At 33.0% G+C, this 12,368-nt stretch overlaps 1 protein-coding gene across 3 annotated transcripts; it reads right to left on the reverse strand.

Annotated features, from left to right (window-relative positions):
- Positions 1-367: 367 nt before the first annotated feature.
- On the reverse strand, positions 368-9,271 carry LOC149173538 (protein DEHYDRATION-INDUCED 19-like). Of its 3 annotated transcripts, none has more exons than XR_016259136.1 (6): positions 8,972-9,271; positions 6,738-6,877; positions 5,242-5,319; positions 4,717-4,970; positions 2,773-2,872; positions 368-903 (listed from the first exon to the last, which is right to left on the reverse strand). XR_016259136.1 is itself a non-coding variant. In XM_089424645.1 (5 exons), the coding sequence occupies exons 1-5, from the start codon at positions 9,033-9,035 to the stop codon at positions 789-791; spliced, it is 651 nt and encodes a 216-aa protein (XP_089280771.1). In that variant the 5' UTR covers positions 9,036-9,269; the 3' UTR covers positions 368-788. The 3 variants fall into 3 exon arrangements, 1 of the variants encoding a protein (XP_089280771.1); XR_016259137.1 differs by having other exon boundaries at positions 835-1,417; XM_089424645.1 differs by lacking the exon at positions 2,773-2,872 and having other exon boundaries at positions 8,972-9,269.
- Between the last annotated feature and the right edge of the window lie 3,097 nt (positions 9,272-12,368).

The raw sequence follows: 12,368 nt of genomic DNA on the forward strand, positions 1-12,368 counted from the left end.
AATGAATCTAAAATTATAACCTTAAAAAGCTGGATAAATAGTTTAAAATCACACATTAAAGTTTTTGTAATCTTCTGTTTGGCAAAATAAATGTGAAAAAGTGATATGGAAGTGTTTTCTGTATCCACATTTCTAAAATATTGATTTGTTTGTAGTGAAGGTATACAGGCAAAACTTACCTTTAATAAACTTCATTACACGGGGCTTTTCCAATCTTTCAACAGGAATAGATATACCATATACTTGTGCTACTGGAAGAAGCAAGTCAACAATATTTAGGACATACAGACACAGTAAAAGAGATCTTGATATGAAACAAGAAGAGTCAATTTGTACCATGCACACAACACTTTCTCTGGAGCATTCATTGCTGAATGAAACTATAATGATATAATCTGAAAATCGTAGAGTTTTTACAAAACCATAAATAAGGACCAACATGCTTGATAGTTGAATCTCATTTCCTTTAACAAGCTTTGCATTGTGCAAAGCTTGGATATTGTTAAATCTACCCAGTAGCTACATCTGGTAGAATCTACGCCCATACCACCACATATTGGCAGTAAACTTTGTAATCCTCCGAAATGTAAGGACTTTATGTCACCAGAAGCAACCTATGTCCTTTACACCTATTACGCCAGAACCAACACACGATGAATTCTGGTCGGGCTCTTACACTCAATTTGAAGAGCAGCCCACTGATGTGCAATGGACTTTCCTGCATCACTCATTAGTGCTGTGATCATGAAACTCAAGAGGAAGATTCCCACTGTCTCCCCTACAAAAGCCTAAAATTCATCAGGCAGTATGGTAGACAAAACGAGTTGTTGCACATATTGAGCTCGTTGCACCCCTTCTTCGAATATACGCTTTGATTCTTCTTCATTGACAGCTGAATTGTCACTGCAGCAATGAAAGGAATAGAAAACCAATTATCAGAGCATTGAAAAGCCTCACAACGCAGATCACAGTTGGGAAACTAAACTTCAAAGAATGTAATGCCTTGAAACATCACCAAGGCTAATTTTTCATTAATAATTGCAAATTAGGGCTACAATAATCTGTAGTAAAACTTACTATGTTGCTTTTCATAATTCATGAATAAGGCAAAAAGGTTCAATTCTAAAGAACAAGAGAAGTATAGAGACCCAGAGGCCTTTTCCCAATCAAATCATATGTATTTGCTCAGTAACTCCACAGCGCAATCAGCCATTACTTGCAACCAGAATATTTTTCTTGTAGTATGGGAAAATATCTTTCTCAGATTAATCATTAATTGGACACTTTTCAAGACATGAAGAAGTCATCCACAATTCTAAAGATTTACTAATTAACCATTGGTATAACATTGAGATTCAGCGTATACCTGCATTCCAAATGCTTTCTACTGCATAGAAATGAGGTACTGAATTGACATCTGAACAAGAAACAAAAGCTAAATAATTTAAAAGGACGAGAATGGTTCAGATTATGCTCATACTCCTGAGATGGTCAACGCATACGAACTGTGAATTTAAAATGACAGTTTATTTCTGATACCCAAATAAACCAGAATTCTTTTAAAATAGCAAACTCTTCTGATACTATAAGCTGAAGGTCATTTGATTGATTTCTTCTATTTTTGCTCCTCTCAAAGAACAGGGGATGAGAACAGAAAATCTATAAAAAAACATGATATCTGAAATGACAAAAATGAGAAGGGAAGAAGTAAAAACAGAAGTATAACATATAACAAGAAATATGCATTCCGACTTCAAGGAAAATAGATGACTTTGTTAATGACAAAAGGAAATGGCCAAAATACAGTTCTGGCGGCTTGGAAGAAAAAGCACATATTCTTTGTATGCTGGAAAAGTATAGCCTAAAACATGGCCTTCCATCCTCTACTTGGGCATTCTCTCACCTGGAAATCGATATATTGATAACTTAAATTTCTTAAAATGCTAGACTTTGCACTCTCAAGTTCTCTTCTTTTATAAACACAAGATAATCTGTATATTTTTTAAATCAAGTTGTGGGCTGAATGACGAGTATGAGCATTTGCTGTATATTTTTTAAATCAAGTTGTGGGTTGTATTGATGAGTATGAGCATTTGCAAATTCACTGCTATTTATATCAAGATTAAAGCTTCCATTGTTACTGCAACATACAACATTCCGAAGACACTGTTTAATTTGAGAATAACCAGCATATCATGATGTGATATAAATGCAATGTCTAGAAATTGTTTGCCATCCAAATAACCTTTTCATCTTTTCTCAGAAAATTGCACTAAGAAATGTAGAATGCCCATTTGTTTCACTAACAAATGTTGCAGAAATTTTGTTGATTAACTGCAGACAACAGTCCCAATTAAAATGAATCAGAGAGGCCACACACTAAACAGGATATTGAAATCTAGAAATTGACGTGTTTTACCTTCTCCTTTCATAGACAAAAGCATTTCACCCAAATTTAATATGTCATTTGATATTCAAGAATCCTAAAGCTATCAGAAATTAATACTAAAAAAATTCAAGATCAGCTCCAGCAAAGAATATCCTCGTTCTAGCCAAAACCATATAACTCATAATCCTAAATTTTAGTGTTTAACTAGAATCAAGTTCATTCACCACATTATCTGTTTATATTTGAGAAAGATAGTTTAATCAGAAGGAATAAGGCAGCTCCTTGAGCAAGAAAAAGACAAAATTATCAACTGATATATCAATGCTATAGTGCATAATCATAAGAATCAAGGAGTCGAAAAAAGAGGAAGAAAGAAGAGGTACCCAAAATCCTTGAGAGAAAACAAGGAAAAGAATTCGGCTCAGCTCTTCCAAAGGTAGAAATTACATGCCCGCTAAATAAGTTGCTTTAAGCTATTAATTCCTGAAGAAGGCAACAAGGAAACAAACAAAAATATACACTGCCTAAGTTTCAAGGATATCGTACAAGCAACTTAAACATAAGAGAAAGACTATTCTAAAATTCAATCAAATAATGCTATTCATGTTTATTACCCAATAGGAAAAAATAAAAATGAGTATCCACTACTTTAAATCGGAAAAATCACGAAGCCAATTCCCAAGCTTTTACAGCTAATATTTGCTCTTCAATCTGTAGGACATGTGTTAAATATGAAATGAAGAACAAAATCTATAAAAGAAGTTGAAAAATTTTGTAGATGTACTTTATTCAAATACACAGTCAAACAATAATGCTATACACAAACAACCAAACTAGGGGACAGGACCATTTTTGCACTGACTGTTAAATTGAGATAAATCAATATATGGATTTCATTTATTTCACACAACTTTGTTAAGGCTTTAATTTTAGACAAAGTGGACTAAGCAATGTCCTGTGTTTTCATTCTTGATAAGGATCTCAAAAGTACCTTATTGGTGGAAAAATATTCAACTAAGCTAGAGGTGGACAAAAGTCTCAAGTTGTGCAAAAAAGAAATAAATTAAAAACTAAGTCCTTCAAACACCAATTTCATGCATTTTGCTTCTTCAAGACATGTATACGCTTATCTGATACTGCAAGTAACAGAAGGTAAAATTGGGAGGGTAGATAATTGGCCATAAAAATGGTAACCTTAGTAATATGTATATACTATATGCAGTTGTCAAGTGGGTCCAGTTCAGGTGGTCAGGGAGGAGAAAGGTTATCCTCGTCACCCAAGTTCAAATCCTGCTTGTCAAATCTTTTGCTCTTTGTGAGCCAATTGCTGATGAGGCTGTGAGACGTGGGGAATATCTCCCTTGCTTACCAGAGGGAGGGATACTTGGTTACATGCAAAAAAATATATACTATATACAGTCCATGACAGGATAAATTAATTATATTATATAAATTAGGTATTTGTCATCCATCCTACAAATTTCTGATTAAAATGAATACATTGCTAAAACTTAAAGATGAATCTTTTCTAAGTTTCCATTAATCCACAGTCAACAGGGTTGCATATTATTTCACGTGATGGAAGTATAAATTCTACAACAGGTAACAACAGAAGAATAAGGTCCTTTTTATTTTAATTTTGAACTGGTAAGGCTCAGGGCTCAAATGGAACTCTGAAAAGGATGGCATGGCTTTCTTTCTGTTTGATCTACGAAAGGCAGTTTCAAGTACCTGATAATTACAAACTTAATTCTCTACATTCATGCTTAGAACTAATCTGATCTAGGCATTTCATTGATTTAATTATAAACACAATCCTGCGTAGATATATAAGCACTTTCTTCAGCAATATAATGTATTAACAACAATTGAAAGAAGAAATATTTTGAGGGAAGGAACATAACAATATATATCAATTGACCAGTACTATTTCCAGATGCTATTTGGTGTGCTCTTTAGGATGGATATTAGATAATTAAGATGATTCTACCATTTAAAAATTGCACAGACAATTGTAATCCTTTCTGGGGTTGCATTTGAGAAAGAACATTCACTGCCAATTTGTGATCAGACTCCAGAGGATGAGGAACTCCTTACTTTGACATGTGCAGGATAAGATTGGCAATGTGCAATTATGTGATGCCATAAAAATCTCACTTTGTTACAGTACTAAATAACATAGGGAGAAAAGACGAGAGCAAACAAGAGGGCTGAAGAGATTACATTAATAAGAGATGAGTAAAACCCAAGAAGGGACTAGTGAAGTGCATCAGTAGAGAATCCAAGAATTTCTTGCAATATTAGAGAAAGAGGAGAGTGTGGAATACCTGATTACAGCCTGTGAATCTGAAGAGTTCATTGTTTTGGTATCATCCATAGAGGAAGACGGTTTCTCTTGTTCATGGGATTCTATAATTGGCAACCCATAAATGAACGATGAAAGTAGAGGATCTGGTGCATCATTAGAGGAATAGCCACCGAAACGCGAGGAACCTCCTCCAACAATAGAATGCAACCGCTCCCTACCTGGAACTGAATTAGATTGTATCCTGCCTCTAAGATATTTCCTTCTTCGCTGTCCGTGCCTTGTGGTTAAGGAAAAAATTAAAGGAAAAACATATTTTCAAACAACCCTCATTTTGCCCAGAACCTCCCATCCTAATTGTGAATGGAGACAAACGTCACCAAAAGAAAAAGAAAAAGAAAAAGAATAATCTACCAACAGTCGAAACTTTATATATTACACACAAAAATAAATATGAATTTGTCTAAGTCCAAACCACACAATCTACACAGCAAAATACATATTTTACAAACTTCATGATATAATCAAACGGAAAAGTAAAGGATATCTTAAACAGATGGCTGTGCTGAGAAGTAATATGCCCAACAATATCATTCCCAACATTAGCTGCACATACAGGGCATGGCTGCACCATAAAACAAATCAGTCAGAAATTTAGAAAGATAAAAATATAATGCCTCATTAAAAATTACACCATTGGTCAAAATACGCAAATGACACTACTAGAGAATGTTGTAGCATTATGCAAGCTGTAATTGCACATAACTGATTGCTGAGTGCATTGCTACTACTTTTACAATCTCTCTTCTTCCTGCATATATATATATATATATATATATATATATATATATATATATATATATATATATATATATATATATAGATATATATATATATATATATATATATATATCGCTTACTTAGACATGAAAGACAGAATGAATGTAGGGGAGATCCTCCTCGTCTACTAGAACATGATGTAGCATTATGCAAGCTATAATTGCACATAACAGAATGCTGAGTGCATTGCTACTACTTTTACAATCTATTATATATCGCTTACTTAGACATGAAAAACAGAATGAATGTAGGGAAGATCCCCCTCGTCTTTCGATATTTGCAAGTGCCAAGTACCCAAACAAAACCCTTTGTTTGAGCTCACCCACATCTAGGAAGATACAGGATGATCATTGGCTTAAGGAAGATATTACCATTACTTTTGTATGAAAACTGGCTCCATCCAAGGAAGATGGATAAAGCACTGCAATCATCATGAAAGGTCTCTCTTCTACGTCTAGGCATTGTGTAAGGAATCAATCAGTTTGAACTGGACTGAATGGCAGGAAAGTGAAACCAAATAATGTACAGTTTCAAAGATTTCAAGAATTAATGTTCATGAAAAGATGCATCTGTACAACACGACCTTGGTCCACTAGTGACGTTAGGGAGTGCCAAGCCATCCACCACAATTCCATTCTTGCTGTGGTAAGCCCTGCCCAAATGGCATGTTAAAAAGGAATAATACCAGGTGTAAGTCCTCGATGAATTTAACCGAATAGATACCCCTCAAACCTGGCCTCTAAATTGAAGGAAGTACATGTAACACAGCAGAGTCCTTGGGCCTGTTTCTGGAAGCACTTCCAAAAAAAGATGCACCTGAAGGCTGAATCCAAACAGGGCTCAAAGGAAAGGAAGAACTATGCATCTACTTCGTATAATAATCATATCATTTACACCATCATTGCATTCACGACTCCAAAATGAGAAAAAAGCAGTAAATTATAAATGCTGATTCCTGATTTGAACAGAGCAGTTTAATTCTCTCAGATAAAGACAACTTCCATAAGCTGCTTGAATTTTTCACCAAAATATATCAAGGAAAAAAAAGGAAAAGAAACACACTAGAGTCAATGCCTAAGAGATAGAACGCTAACAATGTAGGTGGTCTCACAGTTGGTGTTTTAGTCCTTTTATACTAACTTGAGAGATAAAAAAAAATAGCACCTATAAAGCAGTAAAAGAAAAAAGGAAATGGCCGCATACCGCAATTGTAGTTTCATAGCAGTGTTCCTCTTCAAGATGGCAACAGAGGGATGCTATGTCAAAATCCACAAAGCAAACTGGGCAAAGGAAGTCTACACGCGTATCATCTCCCTCCAAATCGTCCAGGCAAAAGTATTGATCTGTATTCACATAACAATGAGCCCATTTAATTATAAGAATTTACGTCATGCAAAGCTGCAAACTTAGAGCAAATGGAGCTCCTAAGTGACTACTGAGCATCTTTGCACAAGAAGGGTGTCGAGTCTACATTCATCATTAAGTACTAAACGGGTCAAAATTATAAATAATTTGCAATATAGATAAGCTTGCTTCAATCAAATGGCAAAAGGATTTTTTCTTAAATCCCCAAGGCTTACAACAACACTAATGTAATAATTTAGTTAAATTGAGTACACATTCTCAGGTGAATAGATGTGCCCACTAACAAAGAGACTGAAATGGGAAGAAGGTGAAGATTAAATCCATTACAACAGTTTCACATACCTTTCTGCGAAGAACTGATGATCTCAGTTTATTAACAGAATGCTCAGATAAGGGCTCTTTGAGATGCAGTAGAGTTGACAAATATAATAAAAAATAAGCTTAAAAAGATATGCTGATGAGTAAGCTTTAGAAAAAAAACCAATTGTAATTTAGTAAATTTACCGTAACCACCTGTGAGAGCATTCCTTAACACTGACTTTGGAGAAGTTTAGCTCAATATAACCAGCTCTATGAAATTAAATAGAAGAAAAACTGAATATTTAAAAAGAAAATAATAATAAAACAAGCCAAAAATTAGCTTAAAATAGCCAGCAGTGAGATCATTCACTAACAATGACTTCAACCAAAGCTTTTCATAATTTGGCTGAACATTAACAACAATAATGAAGTTTATCATAACATATGCAGTTGTGAAAATTATTCAGGTTAACATAACCATCTGTGACAGTCAATAATAATAAATTTTGTAGACATTTATTATATTGAAGATAGAATTCACTAACAATCTTTTACCCACATTTAACCTAATATAACCAACTCTGAGAACAATCAATAATATGAAATGTTCAGTAATTATCTAAAAATAACCAGCAACACTCAGCAGAGCTTCTTCGTTGAATTTGACATATCACTAAAAAACATAAAAAAATTCAACACTCCTGGAAATTTTTTAAAATTTGCATTGATTTTTTCGAGAAATGTTCATTATATTTTTCACAAAATAATCAGCTGTAGTGAACGGAGATTTTTATTATTATTTCTTTTAGATTCGTGATAATTTTTCTAAAATAATCAGTTGTATACAACAGATATTGTTCATTAAATTCATTAAAAGTTACCTCAAAGTACTCAGCTGGACAACAATGGTATTTCATTAAAGTTCAGAGAAATTTATCTTAAGATAATCAGTTGTACTGAACTGAGTCTTTTCCTGAAGCTCACGAAAATTTCTCTCAAATAATCAGCCGTGCTCAAAAGAGATTCTTCCTTAAAATAATGAAGAATTATCTCAATATAATCAACATTACTCAACATAGATTCTTCCTCAAGGTCATGAAAATTATCGCAAAAGGAATCAGCTGTACTCAACAGAGATTCTTCCTTAAAACAATGAAAAATTATCTCAAAATAATTAGCTTTACTCAACATAGATTCTTCCATGAGGTCATGAAAATTATCACAAAAAGAATCAGCTGTACTTAACAGAGTTTCTCCCTTAAACACATAAAAATTTATCTTAAACTAATCAGATGTACTGGACAGAGACTACTGGACAGAGACTTTATTAGATTCATGAAATTTTAGCTTAAAATAATAAGTTGATTCAACAAACATTCTTCGCTTGATTCATGAAAAAATATCTCAAAATAATCAGTTGTACTCAACATGGCTTGTTCCCTAAATTCATGAATATTATCTCAAAATAATCAACTGTACAACAGAGATTCTTTCTTAAAAGTTAACTTAGCAGAACCTACAAGCAAAACATAAAATTTTACAGACTTTCTAGAAAATTCTTCTAATTTCTCAACTCCTTGTATAAGTTCCCTTGGTTCCTCCACTGCTAGTAAAAATCCTCCACTGCTTACAGAAAATTCCTTTAATTTCTCGGCTTCACCAAAAATCCTTTAATTTTTCCATTTCGTGTAAGAATTCCTGAGAAAAATGCAGAAGCATAGGGGAAAAATTAAAGAAACTTCCCACAATTTAGCAGAGAAAAATTGGAGTACCTGTGTTCAAGAGAGCTTGCCGCTTAGCAGCAGTCATGCGGGAGGCCCATGACTCGGCATCCATAATAATTACGCGGAATTTCAAGCAATAACGACTTCTGTTAAAACAAACCCCCTGTATTTCTGGGCACTTAGAAAATGAATGACAGAGAGGCGTTACAAGGTCATCGGTGAGCAAATGACTCTTGGAGCACGAATGAATGAATGGCTAGAGTGGCCCTTAAATCCTTTGCTAAGCTTTCCTTTGGTCTCTATCACTTTATACTCTTTTGCAGCCCTCTTTCTTTCGAGGCTTTTTTGGGTGGGAGGTTCATGGCCAGGGGGTGTACTTAAATAAAATAAACTAAAGTGGAGAGAGAAAAAGTGGCCCCCAATAGGAAAGAATGGGGGTCACATGGTTTGTGGTATCGTCACCGGTCAGGGTTAGGGTTTAAAAAGCACTTTGACAACAATTGGAGCCATCTTAAAAACAAACACGTCCTGCAATTTCCCAAAGGAAAAACAAAAGGAAATGGAATAGTAGGAGAAAATCATTAATTAAATTTATTGTGTACTTTATTTAGTTTGAGGGTATTATTTTAAGATAGGAGTTCTATGTTAGATGTTTTGTTTTAATTAGGTTATGGTTTGAATTTTATTGAGTTCCTTAAGTTAATGGTGGTTATTGTGGTTAGTGGTGGAGTGGTTTTTTATTTGAATATTTAAAGAAGAGAAATTTCATATATATTGTGTGTATATTTTGATATTTTGGTTTTTTTTATAAATGGGAGATTATAATTTAGTAGGCTAGTTTGAGTGATGGAATGTTTTAAGTTTTATGCAAGAGGCTTTGTGATTGAGATTGGTTTTTTAGGTGGTTGTTTTTATTGCATGTTTCATTGGATATTTTTATAGAATTGGAAAAATTATATATATATATATATATATATATATATATATATATGAGTTTACACTAGATACCACTTGTGAAATATGGGAAATCTTTACTTTGGAAGAAAATGATGCAGTTTTGAATATTAAATGTTTTGAAAGGAGCATTGATGAGGTTAGTCGATCGATGGATGATGTATAAGAGTTTTATATTTTATTGTGGTTTCTTTCCTTCAAACTATATGTGATGTAGGAGCATTCTTAAAATATGAGTGTGTTAGGTAAGTATGACATAAGTGAGTGTCATATGGAAAATGTAGTATAAATATGTCCAATAAAAGATGTAGAAAGATCATGATGGGAGAAAAGTGTAGGAAGCAGTTCACGTGCAAAGACAGAAAGCACATGATAATTGGAGGAGCATGCACAAGCAAAATGTGCATCCAAAGAGAGTATGCAACACTCAAAAGAGTGTATACAAGTAGAATGTGCATCCAAGGAGAGCATGCAACACTCAAAAGAGTGAATACAAGTAGAATGTGCATCTAAGGAGAACATGCAACACTCACAAGAATGCATACAAGTAGAATGTGCATCTAAGTAGAATGTGATAGAAATTCGGTATGCTAGGTATGATCCAAGTGCATGTGAGAAGAACACATACACAACAATGACGTGACAATGGGTGCTTGTAGTGAGTGAGGTGAGAGCATGAATTACAAGGGAACCTAACCAGTGGAAGCTAAAGATGTGTATTGGAAAGTGAACTAACATTTGTAGATCTAAAGTGCTAGGGAAAAAAAAAGTTACAATGTAAGCCAATGAGTTATAGATAATAGGCGATTAGCAAATGAAAGAATAAAAATGATGGTTTTCAAGAAAAATGAATTAGCAGTGACTAGCAAGAACAAATCCAACTTGAGAGATAGTGTTCTAAAGAGTCAACCATCGAGCCTTAGTGGAGCAATGAGGTGGATTGTAAGTTTTTAGTTAATTCATACTTTAGTGAATGAGATTGAGTGTCATATTCCCCTATGACTGTTGACTTAATTCTACTTTCTATTAGTGAGTTATTAAGCATTTGTGTTTTGTAATGTCTTTGTTTTAATTGATGTGTTGTACCTTGCTACACTTAGTCGACAGATTATGAAATTTTGGTGAATTGGGCCCATTGCACCCTTGATGATGTTAATATGTTTAAAAATGATGAGGTCAACAATAAATATTAACTGAATTTAATTGGATAGGTATCTCGTAGTCCTAGCATATAAGTCAAAGGAAGTATATGTCATGTGGTGTAATCTCTCAGACATGTTTTTAAGAACATTTTTAGAAAATAAAGTATTGATTCTATAAAAAAACATATACGTGTTGAAGTTTGTAAATATGAAGGGCAATGTGAATATAGAATATAGTTGGGTCCTCACTAACATATATCCATCTTTACCTTAAATCTATTAAGCAATAAAAAGTTAGAGGTACAAAATTTTCAATGCTTATAAACCAAGGTTAAGATGGATATATATTGATTACTTTTATTATTATTATAATGGGTTATGTTGTCATTTTTAATTCACAATCCTTAACATTTTTTTATCATTTTTAATGCACCGAGAGATGCTCTCCAACCCAATATGGTAGAGATGTTGTAATGTAATGTAATGTCCTGCAAATATTTGAACTCGATCAAAATAAAATAAAATAATCAATAATCATAATTATCAATAAAACATCTTAATTCGGTCAAATTACATAAAATTCAAAATAAAATAAAAAAACATAAAATTTACAATTATATTTATAATTATAATTAATAATTAAATCAACCTAGATACATTTTAACTCTGGATTTACCAAGCATTTAGAGGAATCAAAACTCTTGATATGCAAAAGAAATTTGATCCCTATCGGTGCTTGGTAGATCTAGAGTTAAGATGGATCTTGGTTGGTAGATCTAGAGCATGTGTTTCCTCCTAAGAGGTCACAGGTTCAAAACCAAAGGGGAGTAGAGTATGTATGTCTTCGTAGAATTAGTAGTCAAACGATTGCGCAGAGGTGGATCCCTTGTCCCACAAACAAGAGGGTCACATACACCAATTTGGTGTCTAGCTTGATCGTGACCTTAAAATTGGATAATAATAATAATAATAATTAATATTACATTTTATTAAATTACACATCTCATTTAGCCTATGAGAAAGCTCAATTGGAAATTATTATGTTATGAAATATTATGTAAACCATAAGAGTTAAAGTTCAAATCCATATAAGTCAACCTACCAACAAAAAAATATTACACATCTCAGTCATATTAAATTATAAAATAAACTCCTACTTTTTAAATACAATAAAAATAATAAAATTATAAAATTAATAAAAACTATACCCATATAAATTTTAAAATAAATAAATCACATATCCAAAAATTAAATAATTAAATAAATAAAAAATAACATAGCCTTCTCTTTACATACTAAATAACATTAAATAAATAAAAAATAGCATAGGCTTCTCTTTACATAATAAA

This window comes from Pinus tabuliformis, chromosome 4_2 (assembly GCF_031772625.1).
Source record: "Pinus tabuliformis cultivar Carrire ecotype Pingquan chromosome 4_2, CPIR1, whole genome shotgun sequence".
Classification (NCBI taxonomy): Eukaryota; Viridiplantae; Streptophyta; class Pinopsida; order Pinales; family Pinaceae; genus Pinus; species Pinus tabuliformis.

What these genes read in the sequence shown, in the direction of transcription:
- LOC149173538 (XM_089424645.1), bottom strand. Translation starts at nt 9,035, where the DNA reads ATGGATGCCGAGTCATGGGCCTCCCGCATGACTGCTGCTAAGCGGCAA. An exon ending in AGCACAGCCATCTGTTTAAG is followed by an intron (nt 4,971 to 5,241) that starts ATATCCTTTACT and finishes ACCACAAGGCAC; the next exon opens with GGACAGCGAAGAAGGAAATA. An exon ending in GATTCACAGGCTGTAATCAG is followed by an intron (nt 904 to 4,716) that starts GTATTCCACACT and finishes TCATTGCTGCAG; the next exon opens with TGACAATTCAGCTGTCAATG.